The sequence below is a fragment of the Nematostella vectensis genome, chromosome 13, assembly GCF_932526225.1.
Source record: "Nematostella vectensis chromosome 13, jaNemVect1.1, whole genome shotgun sequence".
NCBI classification, from domain to species: domain Eukaryota; kingdom Metazoa; phylum Cnidaria; class Anthozoa; order Actiniaria; family Edwardsiidae; genus Nematostella; species Nematostella vectensis.
The window spans coordinates 1,045,721-1,062,267 of NC_064046.1; the positions used below are offsets into that span (position 1 = coordinate 1,045,721).

The 16,547-nt window shown below is 43.6% G+C and overlaps 2 protein-coding genes across 3 annotated transcripts; one reads left to right on the plus strand and one right to left on the minus strand.

The window, feature by feature from the left end:
* Positions 1-1,711: 1,711 nt before the first annotated feature.
* On the plus strand, positions 1,712-7,659 carry LOC116604430. Of its 2 annotated transcripts, none has more exons than XM_032366762.2 (2): positions 1,712-1,875; positions 5,604-7,659. In XM_032366762.2, the coding sequence occupies exons 1-2, from the start codon at positions 1,830-1,832 to the stop codon at positions 6,749-6,751; spliced, it is 1,194 nt and encodes a 397-aa protein (XP_032222653.2). In that variant the 5' UTR covers positions 1,712-1,829; the 3' UTR covers positions 6,752-7,659. The 2 variants fall into 2 exon arrangements, with proteins under 2 accessions (XP_032222653.2, XP_032222654.2); XM_032366763.2 differs by lacking the exon at positions 1,712-1,875 and adding an exon at positions 1,904-2,287.
* LOC5521502 (eukaryotic translation initiation factor 6) lies at positions 7,111-16,343 on the minus strand. Its single transcript, XM_001641353.3, has 8 exons — positions 16,083-16,343; positions 15,298-15,383; positions 14,874-14,917; positions 14,299-14,430; positions 14,071-14,181; positions 13,225-13,290; positions 12,290-12,471; positions 7,111-7,456 (listed from the first exon to the last, which is right to left on the minus strand). The coding sequence occupies exons 1-8, from the start codon at positions 16,187-16,189 to the stop codon at positions 7,447-7,449; spliced, it is 738 nt and encodes a 245-aa protein (XP_001641403.2). The 5' UTR covers positions 16,190-16,343; the 3' UTR covers positions 7,111-7,446.
* Positions 16,344-16,547: the final 204 nt, after the last annotated feature.

The following is a 16,547-nucleotide window of genomic DNA, read 5'->3' on the forward strand; positions in this document are numbered from 1 at the left end:
TGTACAGACTTCACCAGACAGACAGCGCGCACTGTACAGACTTCACCAGACTGACAGCGCACACTGTACAGACTTCACCAGACAGACAGCGCGCACTGTACAGACCTCACCAGACAGACAGTGCACACTGTACAGACCTCACCAGACAGACAGCGCGCACTGTACAGACCTTACCAGACAGACAGCTCACACTGTACAGACTTCACCAGACTGATAGCGCACACTGTCCAGACTTCACCAGACAGACAGCGCACACTGTACAGACCTCACCAGATAGACAGCACACACTGTACAGACTTCACCAGACCGACAGCGCACACTGTACAGACCTCACCAGAAAGACAGCGCACACTGTACAGACCTCACCAGACAGACAGCGCGCACTGTACAGACTTCACCAGACAGAAAGCGCACACTGTACAGACTTCACCAGACTGACAGCGCACACTGTACAGACTTCACCAGACAGACAGCGCACACTGTACAGACCTCACCAGAAAGACAGCGCACACTGTACAGACCTCACCAGACAGACGGCGCACACTGTACAGACTTCACCAGACTGACAGCGCACACTGTACAGACTTCACCAGACAGACAGCGCACACTGTACAGACCTCACCAGACAGGAAGCGCGCACTGTACAGACCTCACCAGACAGACAGCGCGCACTGTACAGACCTCACCAGACAGACAGCGCACACTGTACAGACTTCACCAGACAGACAGCGCACACTGTACAGACCTTACCAGACAGACAGCGCACACTTTACAGACCTCAGCAAACAGACATCGCACACTGTACAGACCTCAGCAAACAGACAACGCACACTGTACAGACTTCACCAGACAGACAGCGCGCACTGTACAGACTTCACCAGACTGACAGCGCACACTGTACAGACTTCACCAGACAGACAGCGCACACTGTACAGACCTCACCAGAAAGACAGCGCACACTGTACAGACCTCACCAGACAGACGGCGCACACTGTACAGACTTCACCAGACTGACAGCGCACACTGTACAGACTTCACCAGACAGACAGCGCACACTGTACAGACCTCACCAGACAGGAAGCGCGCACTGTACAGACCTCACCAGACAGACAGCGCGCACTGTACAGACCTCACCAGACAGACAGCGCACACTGTACAGACTTCACCAGACAGACAGCGCACACTGTACAGACCTTACCAGACAGACAGCGCACACTTTACAGACCTCAGCAAACAGACATCGCACACTGTACAGACCTCAGCAAACAGACAACGCACACTGTACAGACTTCACCAGACAGACAGCGCGCACTGTACAGACGTCACCAGACAGACAGCGCACACTGTACAGACTTCACCAGACTGACAGCGCGCACTGTACAGACGTCACCAGACAGACAGCGCACACTGTACAGACCTCACCAGACAGACAGCGCGCTATGTACATACCAAGCAATTTATAGAATTATCAACAAGAAATACAACTGGGGGCAAGTACCGCTTGCCTAGTAGACAAACAGCATACTCAACGTAAAGTAAATAAGCGAATATCGAATGGGATATGAGAGTAAATATCTCACTGACCATAGTATGTAGAGGGTCCCCTCTACTTCTACTACGCACTGACAATCCGCTGACAACCCAAAGACAATCCAAAGACAATCCGCACGTTTTTGCAGACGCGTAAGCCAAAGGTCAAACTCTAGGTAACTGAATACGCAAATGATACTACATTTTATAAAGCGTATCACCCAATTTCCGGCCTGTCAGCGCGAAACTATTCTCCCACTCCGAGTACCAAATTAGAATTCAAGAAACTGCATCTCTGCATGTATGACGACGTGTCTAATAGAGGACTGTCAACAAGGATTGGAGGTGCGTAAAGTAATTTTAGTAAAGCCAAGACTTCGTCGATTAAAGTTGGCTTGAAAGACAAACAAAGCTAGTTGAGGCGCTTCAAGGCCAAGTAGACATTTAGACTGATCTCGCTCAACTTTTAGATATCGTTCTTAGAACACACAAACAGCGGTTACAGCCGGGATCCATTCTTAATAGTTTTAGTATTTTCAACAATATTGTGAATGATCGGAGGTAACGAAATGTCCAGGTATTTTTGCTCGTAACGCAAGTCACTTGAAATACTCGAAATATAATAGGTATAGCTGGCAATATTATAGTCTGCTTAGCAGCCCCTTTTAGCTAAGGCGTACGAGATACTAAGCAGACTAGCAAAATAACAGAATTTAAAATTAACAGAGCGCTACAGGCCTAACTACAAGGATCAAAGGTGCGTCAACTATTAAAAGTAAAGCGAAGACTTATGCACTAGTCAATTGAAACCCCCACCCCCATGGTCTTTAAAATCTAGTACACCTCAGCCAGTACATTTGTACTAATAACTATGGATAACAGCTGTTATGAAGGAATTGTTAATCTATGAAATCTATCCATTCTATTCGACATTTCACTTATTTGCTTTACGTTGATCTCTTCATTATTTGATTAAGCATGCGTAGTTACTGTGTAGCAAAACAGGTTTATATTTGCCAGGCTAAAATAACAGTTTAATGATTACCTTTATCCTTAATCTTACCGCTGTTACATTACTGAATTTTGCATATTACTATAGTCAAACTTTTTCTTTGATCCTGCTCTTTGTATTTCTATCGAAGGAATTTATTCTTAGTCATTTATTATTTCATCGTTGATTTTCTTACCAAAGTCAACACCCGATCTTCTATTCTTACATCATCCTTAAAACCAGTTTGACCAGTTTTATTGATGAGGTTAGTATAAATTGAGCAGCATAGTACTAGCTCTAGGATTGTGCTGTAACTGTTGCGAGGACACTACACGGCAGTGCTCTAGGTTGGTTTAGTCAGGGCTGTCTAAAGTTGGCTTCGTCAACATGATGTTCCTTCACTACCTTCCGAAAGTACTTGCCTTCGTACAGCCAACCTCCCGCTAGCCAGTGGTAGCTCTACCATTTGTAAACACTCAAGCGGTGCAAAGAACAAAGAAGACGGCCAACCCTTGTTCAGCGATCCCCGGCTACCCCCAATACCATAAAAGAACCACACAAAAACCCTCGTAACACAGTTACTAAAAAATGAAAACAATAATCATCTTCAACTGGTGCTAGTTATCATTCATATTCGCACATTTTCGCACATTTCGCCTTGCAGCTTGCCACATGCTGCTAAAGCTGATACATGGAATTGCTTGCTACAGAAGAGAAAGAGTCTCAAACCAGAAACTGACATGACTTTTGTAAAGTACATTTTCTTGCAAAGTACAATTGTCCCCAGGGTGGGGTCAATTCTTAGAGTCGAAAAACTGTCAATTCCCCCACCCCCTCGGGACAGATTCTCGTTAAAAAGTGCTCTTAAACCCCACACTTCCCCGGGACCATGGGGGTGGGGGTTTCAAATGACTAGTGCATTAGATTTATAGGGGCCTTGCGCGCTAAGATAGCACGAGACCTTTGGGTGGTAAATTCAAACCGAATTAACAACAGAAATGACTGAGTCAGAGAACGACGAAAAGATAAAATACTTAAATAAAAATAACCTTTTCTAAAGAAAAACTCTCTGGGTTTATTACTAAATAGTTTGCTTTCTGTTGCTGTAATTTTGCCGTTAAACCCTGAGCGCGCGCTAGTTTTCTACCCAAACATTCACGTGATCTCTTAGCGCAAGTCCCCTATTGGAGCATCCAAGACGGGCTCATACTTTCTAACCATAAGTGTTTTACGTTATGTTCCGTTATTAATCTCATAGCAATGTTTGCGAACAGAGCAAAAAGTAAAATTGGTTATTTGTATTGCTTATGTAGAATCGCAATGTCGCTTTTCAGCCTTTGGAATGAATCATTCAATGTCGCTTTTCAGCATTGGGAATGAATCATTCAATGTCGATTTTCAGCCTTGGGAATGAATCATTCAATATCGCTTTTCAGCCTTGGGAATGAATCATTCAATGTCGATTTTCCGCCTTGGGAATGAATCATTCAATGTCGCTTTTCAGCCTTTGGAATGAATCATTCAATGTTGCTTTTCAGCCTTGGGAATGAATCATTCAATGTTGCTTTTCAGCCTTGGGAATGAATCATTAAATGTCGCTTTTCAGCCTTGGGAATGAATTATTCAATGTCGCTTTTCAGCCTTTGGAATGAATCATTCAATGTCGATTTTCCGGTTTGGGAATGAATCATTCAATGTTGCTTTTCCGCCTTGGGAATGAATCATTAAATGTCGCTTTTTAGCCTTGGGAATGAATTATTCAATGTCGATTTTCCGCCTTGGGAATGAATCATTCAATGTCGCTTTTCAGCCTTGGGAATGAATCATTCAATGTTGCTTTTCAGCCTTGGGAATGAATCATTAAATGTCGCTTTTTAGCCTTGGGAATGAATTATTCAATGTCGCTTTTCAGCCTTTGGAATGAATCATTCAATGTCGATTTTCCGCCTTGGGAATGAATCATTCAATGTCGCTTTTCAGCCTTGGGAATAAATCATTCAATGTCGATTTTCAGCCTTGGGAATGAATCACTCAATGTCGCTTTTCAGCCTTGGGAATGAATCATTCAATGTCGATTTTCAGCCTTGGGAATGAATCATTCAATGTCGATTTTCCGCCTTGGGAATGAATCATTCAATGTCGCTTTTCAGCCTTGGGAATGAATCATTCAATGTTGCTTTTCAGCCTTGGGAATGAATTATTCAATGTTGCTTTTCAGCCTTGGGAATGAATCATTAAATGTCGCTTTTCAGCCTTGGGAATGAATCATTCAATGTCGCTTTTCAGCCTTGGGAATGAATCATTCAATGTCGATTTTCCGCCTTGGGAATGAATCATTCAATGTCGCTTTTCAGCCTTGGGAATTAATCATTCAATGTCGCTTTTCAGCCTTGGGAATGAATCATTCAATGTCGATTTTCCCCCTTGGGAATGAATCATTCAATGTCGCTTTTCAGCCTTGGGAATGAATCATTCAATGTCGCTTTTAAGCCTTGGGAATGAATCATTCAATGTCGCTTTTCAGCCTTGGGAATGAATCATTCAATGTCGCTTTTCAGCCTTGGGAATTAATCATTCAATGTCGCTTTTCAGCCTTGGGAATGAATCAATCAATGTCGCTTTTCAGCCTTGGTAATGAATCATTCAATGTCGCTTTTCAGCCTTGAGAATGAATCATTCTATTTCGCATTCAATGTGTCGTTACAGTAAACATCCATGCCCCCCCCCCATGGAGGGAATTTGAAATTTCGGGGTGGGGTGGGTCAAACGCCTAGGAATTTCAAGAGGGGAGGACGGGGGTGAAATGCCCGTTTTCCTTAACAGTTACTGTATTTGTTTTTTGGAGGGGCTTGGAAATTCCAGAGGGATGGGGGTTATACCTCCGACGGGGGGGGGATATTTTCTGGAACTACACAATGTTGATTTTAGCCTAGGGAGTGAATCATTTGATGCTGCTTATCAGCCTTGGGAATGAATCATTCAATGTCGCTTTTCAGCCTTGGGGATGAATCATTCAGTGTTTTGTTTAGATGACAGGAATATTTAGTCAATGTCGTTTTTCAGCTTTTTTTTATTTACCTAGGGGTCTTTGCGTCTCCTACTCTGCTAAGAGCTGCAATCACGATAGTGTACGGTGTACCCCTGCAATGCATCTTGGATCGCACCACACGTCCGCGATGGCACTTCTCAGCGGTCTCCACTTTAATGCTGTTTATCCAATGGGGTTCGTTTGGCACAGAAATGTCTATGGTATTGTGCGTATGGAAGAAAACTATCCCATTTGAGACACTCACGCTTATGGTTCTCCTAGTGTTATCCGGGGCGTCCACATTTACGCTATTCCTGCTGTACTTCTACAACCCGACCTACATATTTGGGAAACGTGGAGAATCAACGATAAGCCCCGAGTTTAGCTTTGAGCCCGAAGGCAGACACGTGACTCTTGCAATGACGAGGAAAAAGTGGGCCAGGGTCAGCGGTTTTCTCGTGTTGGGCGCCGTGGGTGTGGCGTTCATGGTCTTTTGTGATGCAGAAAATACGTTCTTTGACTTTTACGGGATTCACGGAAAAAAGGGAGATTTGGATGATCTCTTTAATCAAAACTCAAACCTCTGTATGAACGGTACGGAGTTTAAGTACCTGTACGTAACTGGCGTCGCTGGTCTGTTTTGGGGGTTCCTCGCCACGGCTGTTTCGTGTTGTGTGTTCTATGTCGCTTGTCTAGATATAGTGCACCACGTGGGCTACATAGAAGAACTGATCCTCAGAAGAGCACGTGATTTCCGAGCTGCTAAAAGCTACCACGAATGTCTCCTAAAGTACACGGACAACGTTATTGGGACTTTCAAGTACTGGTTCTTTATCCATAGCGTCTTCTTTTTCCTCGCGATTCTCTGTTCCATCGCAGGCTGGGTGGAAGTCGTGAGTAAAGCGCTTGAACACGACAGTCACATAGGCTCCATCATTCTAGCAGAGGTCGCGGGGTCTCTGGTTATCGCCTTCAAATACGCATTCCCAATGTACGCCGCGAGTCAAGTAACCAGTCGCTTTGATAAGATGTATCGCCGAGTCGCGCGAGAGTGTTCGCCCAGTACGTTCCCGGATGTAGACGTATTTATGAGCTACTGCTCCCGCTGCAAAGGCGGCTTTAAATTGCTTGGCGTCAGAGTCACAGCTTGGTTGGCGTTAATGGCATTGTTGTCTTCCTTTGTGGGGTTTGTTCGAGTTTAACAAATGATAAAATGGCGGTGAGTCTTCTGCAGTGTCCAGTTATTCAGAGTATTGTATGAAAGGATAATGAGTTGCTCATCTATTTGCACATGGCGTCCAGTCCCGTGCAACAACATCAACCAGCATTGTACGGTGGAACACAAAACAAAGGAAAAGTTAGCGAACTACTTCAAAGCACCACGCAATATTGTGAACAGTGCATGCAACATTGACGCTGTTCGAACAAGGCTTTAGTGCCGAAACTCTGCGATTCAAACATAGCTTAATGATTAGGACAACTGTATTAAAATTCTTCTTATCGCGAGTGATTAATTTAATTTTTTCAAGAAACCCACTAGGAAGAACAAACCAAGAGAAACTTTCAAGTTGATAAGAATTTATTTTCCTACACGTTGAATACACTATCGATTAGGGGTACTTCTTAGTATGTCTTGAGCTACTATAAATAGCAAATGTTATCCGAATAGAGTACTTCTTGATCACAATGTGTTCTTTTTTTAGAAACACATAATATGCCTGATATGTTTTTGAATTCATAACATATACGCTCGTAAAACAGACTTAGATTATTCAGGTATGGTACAGTACTTTGCCCAAGAAAGGTAAATTCCGCTAATTCCTCCAGACATGCCCTGGGTAGGTCCACCACAGGCTGATATCAAAGTGCTTTCTATAGTAAAGGTTATAAGCTTGATTCATGTCATGCTGAGGAATGAAATTAAAAAAGGTTTTAGGGTGGTTGCTGTGTTATATATTGTCGTGGGGGAGTGGGGATGAGATTACTGTAGTAAAGCAGTCGTGATGTATTAGTTTGACCAAATAATATGTACAGATCAGATGAAAAATGAGATACAAAAATAAAATAAAATGGTCATCGTTGCCACAATTATTAAACACCAATATCTGCATGCCAAGGTAGTCGTCATTTTAGACCCCTTCCCATGCCTAAATCGCAGCAAGGGAGTTGAAGAAAAACAGAATCAGCCCTTTGGATAAATAACACATGGACTTCAGGAGCGAATCTAGGTTTTTGCCAAGGTTTGACCCAAATTATTTTACCTTCGTAACATTTTTGGAATGAACACACACAATGAAAACAACAAAAAAGGAAGCCCAAGGGGGGCTCTCACCATCAATGAGTCCGCTACCATATATCAGCCCTCTCTCACCATCAATGAGCCCGCTACCATATATCACCCCTCTCTCACCATTAATGAGCCCACTACCATATATCACCCCTCTCTCACCATCAATGAGCCCACTACCATATATCACCCCTCTCTCACCATCAATGAGCCCACTACCATCTATTACCCCTCTCTCACCATCAATGAGCCCACTACCATATATCACCCCTCTCTCACCATCAATGAGCCCGGTCCCATATGTCACCCCTCTCTCACCATCAATGAGCCCACTACCATATATCACCCCTCTCTCACCATCAATGAGCCCACTACCATATATCAGCCCTCTCTCACCATCAATGAGCCCACTACCATATATCACCCCTCTCTCACCATCAATGAGCCCACTACCATATATCACCCCTCTCTCACCATCAATGAGCCCACTACCATATATCACCCCTCTCTCACCATCAATGAGCCCGCTACCATATATCACCCCTCTCTCACCATCAATGAGCCCACTACCATATATCACCCCTCTCTCACCATCAATGAGCCCACTACCATATATCACCCCTCTCTCACCATCAATGAGCCCACTACCATATATCAGCCCTCTCTCACCATCAATGAGCCCACTACCATATATCACCCCTCTCTCACCATCAATGAGCCCACTACCATATATCACCCCTCTCTCACCATCAATGAGCCCACTACCATATATCACCCCTCTCTCACCATCAATGAGCCTGCTACCATATATCAGCCCTCTCTCACCATTAATGAGCCCGCTACCATATATCAGCCCTCTCTCACCATCAATGAGCCCACTACCATATATCAGCCCTCTCTCACCATCAATGAGCCCACTACCATATATCACCACTCTCTCACCATCAATGAGCCCACTACCATATATCAGCCCTCTCTCACCATCAATGAGCCCACTACCATATATCACCCCTCTCTCACCATCAATGAGCCCACTACCATATATCACCCCTCTCTCACCATCAATGAGCCCACTACCATATATCACCCCTCTCTCACCATCAATGAGCCCACTACCATATATCAGCCCTCTCTCACCATCAATGAGCCCACTACCATATATCACCCCTCTCTCACCATCAATGAGCCCACTACCATATATCACCCCTCTCTCACCATCAATGAGCCCACTACCATATATCACCCCTCTCTCACCATCAATGAGCCTGCTACCATATATCAGCCCTCTCTCACCATTAATGAGCCCGCTACCATATATCAGCCCTCTCTCACCATCAATGAGCCCACTACCATATATCAGCCCTCTCTCACCATCAATGAGCCCACTTCCATATATCACCCCTCTCTCACCATCAATGAGCCCACTACCATATATCACCCCTCTCTCACCATCAATGAGCCCACTACCATATATTACCCCTCTCTCACCATCAATGAGCCCACTACCATATATCACCCCTCTCTCACCATCAATGAGCCCACTACCATATATCACCCCTCTCTCACCATCAATGAGCCCACTACCATATATCACCCCTCTCTCACCATCAATGAGCCCACTACCATATATCACCCCTCTCTCACCATCAATGAGCCTGCTACCATATATCAGCCCTCTCTCACCATTAATGAGCCCGCTACCATATATCAGCCCTCTCTCACCATCAATGAGCCCACTACCATATATCACCCCTCTCTCACCATCAATGAGCCCACTACCATATATCCCCCCTCTCTCACCATCAATGAGCCCATTACCATATATCACCCCTCTCTCACCATCAATGAGCCCACTACCATATATTACCCCTCTCTCACCATCAATGAGCCCACTACCATATATCAGCCCTCTCTCACCATCAATGAGCCCACTACCATATATCACCCCTCTCTCACCATCAATGAGCCCACTACCATATATCACCCCTCTCTCACCATCAATGAGCCCATTACCATATATCAGCCCTCTCTCACCATCAATGAGCCCACTACCATATATCAGCCCTCTCTCACCATCAATGAGCCCACTACCATATATCACCCCTCTCTCACCATCAATGAGCCCACTACCATATATCACCCCTCTCTCACCATCAATGAGCCCACTACCATATATCAGCCCTCTCTCACCATCAATGAGCCCACTACCATATATCAGCCCTCTCTCACCATCAATGAGCCCACTCCCATATATCACCCCTCTCTCACCATCAATGAGCCCACTACCATATATCACCCCTCTCTCACCATCAATGAGCCCACTACCATATATCACCCCTCTCTCACCATCAATGAGCCCACTCCCATATATCACCGCTCTCTCACCATCAATGAGCCCACTACCATATATCACCCCTCTCTCACCATCAATGAGCCCACTACCATATATCACCCCTCTCTCACCATCAATGAGCCCGCTACCATATATCACCCCTCTCTCACCATCAATGAGCCCACTACCATATATCACCCCTCTCTCACCATCAATGAGCCCACTACCATATATCAGCCCTCTCTCACCATCAATGAGCCCACTACCATATATCAGCCCTCTCTCACCATCAATGAGCCCGCTACAATATATCACCCCTCTCTCACCATCAATGAGCCCACTCCCATATATCACCCCTCTCTCACCATCAATGAGCCCACTACCATATATCAGCCCTCTCTCACCATCAATGAGCCCACTACCATATATAACCCCTCTCTCACCATCAATGAGCCGACTACCATATATCACCCCTCTCTTACCATCAATGAGCCCACTCCCATATATCACCCCTCTCTCACCATCAATGAGCCCGGTCCCATATATCACCCCTCTCTCACCATCAATGAGCCCACTCCCATATATCACCGCTCTCTCACCATCAATGAGCCCACTACCATATATCACCCCTCTCTCACCATCAATGAGCCCACTACCATATATCAGCCCTCTCTCACCATCAATGAGCCCACTCCCATATATCACCCCTCTCTCACCATCAATGAGCCCACTACCATATATCACCCCTCTCTCACCATCAATGAGCCCACTACCATATATCACCCCTCTCTCACCATCAATGAGCCCGGTCCCATATATCAGCCCTCTCTCACCATCAATGAGCCCGCTACCATATATCACCCCTCTCTCACCATCAATGAGCCCACTCCCATATATCACCCCTCTCTCACCATCAATGAGCCCACTACCATATATAACCCCTCTCTCACCATCAATGAGCCCACTACCATATATCAGCCCTCTCTCACCATCAATGAGCCCGGTCCCATATATCAGCCCTCTCTCACCATCAATGAGCCCGCTACCATATATCACCCCTCTCTCACCATCAATGAGCCCGGTCCCATATATCACCCCTCTCTCACCATCAATGAGCCCGCTACCATATATCACCCCTCTCTCACCATCAATGAGCCCGGTCCCATATATCACCCCTCTCTCACCATCAATGAGCCCGCTACCATATATCACCCCTCTCTCACCATCAATGAGCCCGGTCCCATATATAAGCCCTCTCTCACCATCAATGAGCCCGCTACCATATATCACCCCTCTCTCACCATCAATGAGCCCACTACCATATATCACCCCTCTCTCACCATCAATGAGCCCACTACAATATATCAGCCCTCTCTCACCATCAATGAGCCCACTACCATATATAACCCCTCTCTCACCATCAATGAGCCAACTCTCAAATATCACCCCTCTCTCACCATCAATGAGCCCACTCCCATATATCACCCCTCTCTCACCATCAATGAGCCCACTCCCATATATCACCCCTCTCTCACCATCAATGAGCCGACTACCATATATCACCCCTCTCTCACCATCAATGAGCCCGGTCCCATATATCACCCCTCTCTCACCATCAATGAGCCCACTACCATATATTAGCCCTCTCTCACCATCAATTAGCCCACTACCATATATCACCCTCTCTCACCATCAATGAGCCCACTCCCATATATCACCCCTCTCTCACCATCAATGAGCCCACTACCATATATCACCCCTCTCTCACCATCAATGAGCCCGCTACCATATATCACCCCTCTCTCACCATCAATGAGCCCACTACCATATATCACCCCTCTCTCACCATCAATGAGCCCGCTACCATATATCAGCCCTCTCTCACCATCAATGAGCCCACTACCATATATCACCCCTCTCTCACCATCAATGAGCCCGCTACCATATATCACCCCTCTCTCACCATCAATGAGCCCACTCCCATATATCAGCCCTCTCTCACCATCAATGAGCCCGCTACCATATATCACCCCTCTCTCACCATCAATGAGCCCACTCCCATATATCAGCCCTCTCTCACCATCAATGAGCCCGCTCCCACACATATCAGTCATCTCTCACCTTTCAACAAGAGACGCCCTCATGGTTGTTCCAATAGAAGACTGTTGGGCATCACCAATCTTGAACACACTCTCGATAACTGACAGCTCTGTGCTGGTTGTATCCGATCCACAGAAAGCGCTCCAGTCGTTTACGACTAGACCAGCGCCAATGACATCACTGCCACGGTTCACAGTTCCTGCCTGGAAAAAATAAAAATAATACACTAAAATTTAAGCTTCATTGTTAGAATTGCAGATGAACTGTTAGGTGCATCATGTTGCCCATAAAGTAGAACTCAGCTAAAAATGATATATAGTATTTTTACCACACACAGTTTCTGTTTGCAGGACGAGTGCTTATATACTACGGCAATAAACAGAAAGTAAACAGGCTTAGAGTAATGCATGTAGTGATAAGGCATCTTGAATTCTTGAATTTTAAAGATTCCACTACTCGTTCTCGGTCTTAAAAGCAAGATCTAGTTATCTTAGGTTTTCAAAATGGCCTTTTTCGCTGTCTCAGAATTTCTCGGACTGACCATTTGCAACCCCTAGAAATGATGTCAATATGCACAAATGGTATACCAAAACTGATTTTTTTTTGCACCCTGGTTGCTTATTATTATTTTTTTATTTGCAAGGGGGGGCTCTAATTCAAAGTGGAACGCTTATTTCTAATATGTATATAACTTAAGTTTTAAATGAACATATGTTATTAGTTTTATTTGAAAAAAACTAAAGCTAAATCATTGAACATTAGGAAATTAAACAAGAACAACTCAAATAGTTCTGTGCTAATGAGCCTTGCATTTGGTCATTCTTCCTATTTTTTTTTAATGGGGGGAGTTTATTTCTTATATTTTGCCTTATATGGGGGCTTATTTGAAGTGGGGGCTATAACGAGCATTTACAAATTACAAATGTATCAAGTGATGATGAAAAGTATGTACTAACCACTAATGGCACTTGAAGCAGTGACGACAACTCATCCTGGTCCTCTATTGATGTGCGAGGATGGACCTACGACACAAACAATAATAAAAATTGACAAATAGTATTAATCGAGCCAAATCCTAATTCCTCTAATTCAATAACATCTAAATAAATAAATAAACTTTAATCTCTGAACAACTCTATTACTAACACATCCACAGCGCAGATAACACAACAAGGCAAATCACAATAATGGAACAAGGATAACAGTATGTTGGAAGCTTATGAAGGTTAGTAATAATCTAAGTAAAAGGGGACTTGCGATAAGAGATCGCATGACCTTTCTGTGTGGCAAATTTGAAACAAATAATCAAACTGACTGCGCCTGTCACACCACAGAGAGACAGAAAAATAAAATCTCTAAATAAAACTAAACCCTTTAAAAAAAGTCTGGCTTTTCTCTTAAGCGCTGAATAAGTTGCTTTTTGTTGCTGTTATTTTGCCGCTAAAAGCCTGACTTTATAGCGCAAGTCCCCTATTGGTTCAATCAGGCACAAATCTATGAATACCAGGGGTCCTTCCACACCTTCAATGGATGTTCACCTTAGAACTACCAATATATTCTAGCTCTATCCCAGAAAACAGATTCTTATAGCCTGCGAAATAGGCTCTCAAAAAGCACCTAAGAAAAGCTCCTGGAAAGCTGTACAATTGGATGTAGAGCTCAGCAAAAAAATAGGGCAAGCTTGGCTCTGGAATCTGCTCGCTATTGCCTCCCTTTTTTCATGCAACTTAGATAAGTTATCCCAGCTCTACTTTTCCATCCTTCATGCAACCAGCACATGTTGAGCAGGCTAAGATCCTTACCAATCCACCTTGATTACTCAGAGCACAATAACTCCCAACAAGCACATTGGATGCTAGACTTTGTCTGAAAACCTCAACTTTAAGGACATCTGCTAGGATTTCTTGTGTTTCCTGAAATACATAAAAAATCTTAGACATCATATTGTTTTAAATTATAAATGACAGACAGTTTATTAGAGTATTAGAATTAATCAGTGTCATAGCTGGTTGATATGACATTATACATACCATATCAAGATCCAGGTGGGTCAAAGCAACGTAATCATTGCATGCGATAACGTTACCAAGAGCAGATAGACGTTCCTCAACTCTCTGTATTTTCACTTGGTCTGGGAGAGCATTTCTAATATACTGGAGCTCCTGAAATATTTGACAATAGTAATACAATATGAATCTAAATTTAGAAGACGTGTAGACTTACATTATTCATTTCTTGATTCTTTTTTGGTGAGTTTGGAAATCCCCATAAACCCTAGGGGGTTCTTTCATTCCTTGCAAATTTCAAATGATCATTGGTTTCACTAGTCTTGCTGTAATAGAGGTTGACCAACAAATAATGTGCCGCTTAAAAGAGTTTTGACTGTGTATACTCTTAGATATCATGTATCACATACAGTTGAATCACTGTTAAGCGCCTACTGCAGTAAATGGGGGTCAGAATATTAGAGAAAACTCATGACTTAAGCAGCAATTTAATAGAGGGTGGCCACTTAATAGAGTGCTGCTTAGAAGAGGTTCAACTGTCTACTACTAGATACACATTGAAGGTACAAATGAGTAGAAAAAGTATATACTGTACTGACCTGATCTGTTGTTGTACTGGGGACAAGGAGACCATGTCTATTTCCTAGACAAATATGCAATACAAAATTTAAATATTTCTGTTATACAGTAGAACCCTATTTAATGGACACAATGTCATTGGAGAAAGTAAATTTTTTAAAGACCATAAAAGGAGATTTTGTTTGGTGAAAACAGTTCTTTTAGGCAGTGCCCTCAATAACAGGGTTCTGATGTACACATAGTACACAATGCATAGTTTGTTTGAAATGCCCCCAAATACCCTACACAACTAAGTCAGGATTATTTTATCCCAATTGTAATTGCATCAGGAACCGGCATTTTAATGCCAAATCACGATCATTCCAGTTATAAAGAAGGTTTCAAAACTCTTGAGATGGTGTATACTATATCTCTCCTTCTAGTGGAATCCCTCCAAACACTTACCAACACATAGTCTACCGATTATCCTGCAGCCAGCGATAGAGGTACGTACAACTGGAATTACATCTGACAGTTCACTCTCGAAGACACTAAGACAAGATGATAAAACACTAATCAGCTTTTTAATGAATAAGAACACACAAACTACACCAAGAAGGATCACTTTTAGAAGTGTGCCACACAGTGTCTGTGTGTAACCTGGGATTTGCCTTGGTTTAACTAAAAACTGTGAGAGTCCAGACTAAACCATGAGAGTTGACAGGTACTGCATACTCATGCTTTTGAGATTTACTGTGAAGCTCCCTCTCAACTCAAACCCCCAAGAGAGGCAAAATAGTTCCAGTTACAAAGTTATCAGAGTTTGGGTTCCCCGCTATAGAACTTGAACTTGGATTCCCCACTTCTTCGGTTTCAATATTCTTTTCACTGTCACTTTCCAACAGCTAAATCACCTTCTGTCCTCCATCATTTGAAACCCTCGAAGCGTTTCCAATCATACCACCTCTCCACAAGGCACGGACAGGATTTTTAACCAACCCAGACTCCCAAAACCCCGTTAACTCGGACGTGTACTTCCAGAGTTCTGGCAAACAGGGTTCTACTGTGTGTGTTTGAGTAAAAGATTCTGCGCACCACAAAACCTTTTTTAACCTTCCTTCGTTTTAAAAAAAAATAGCACTTTAAAATCGATACTTTTATCTATCATACTTTCGCTGTTATAAGCACCAGTCTAAACGTAATCTCAGCGTGTATGGATATTTCTACAAACCACGTTTTCGGCTTCTCACCTGTAAAAGTTCTCCGTAGCCCCTATGGCTACAAGACAGTACGCATTGGTAAGTTTAGAGAACACTCCCACTTCGTTACTGTTTTCAAACTGAGCCCTGACAGCCATGATGTATAAAATAGGTCTTGCTTCTTCTCTGGGAATAGTTATTCTAGTGTGTGGTGCAGGGTTTACGGGAATCTCAAAGAGTTTTCACTCCTTTGGTGCAATGGAACAGACGATCGTTGATTGTTGCACCACGAGTGTGTGACCGCTGACCCACCACAGGCAACCCAACAAGGGTAACCTCTTTACGTCCGAATTACTTGTATCGGGTCTTTTTGGGTCTATATGGTGCCCTGTGGTCTGCGTTCTATATTAGCATTTTAATCGTTACGTCCAAATCTGACTCTCAGTTTTATACTAAAATTATTGTCTCTTTTTACCCTTTAAAAAAAAAACACCTTTCCCGCAAGTGCTCTTCTTT

Coding starts and splice junctions, on each gene's coding strand:
- LOC116604430 (XM_032366762.2), top strand. CDS start 1,830: ATGTATGACGACGTGTCTAATAGAGGACTGTCAACAAGGATTGGAG. Junction 1,876..5,603: donor ACTGTCAACAAGGATTGGAG/GTGCGTAAAGTA, acceptor TTATTTACCTAG/GGGTCTTTGCGTCTCCTACT.
- LOC5521502 (XM_001641353.3), bottom strand. CDS start 16,189: ATGGCTGTCAGGGCTCAGTTTGAAAACAGTAACGAAGTGGGAGTGTTC. Junction 14,918..15,297: donor AATCGGTAGACTATGTGTTG/GTAAGTGTTTGG, acceptor ATATTTGTCTAG/GAAATAGACATGGTCTCCTT. Junction 13,291..14,070: donor TGAGTAATCAAGGTGGATTG/GTAAGGATCTTA, acceptor TTTGTGTCGTAG/GTCCATCCTCGCACATCAAT.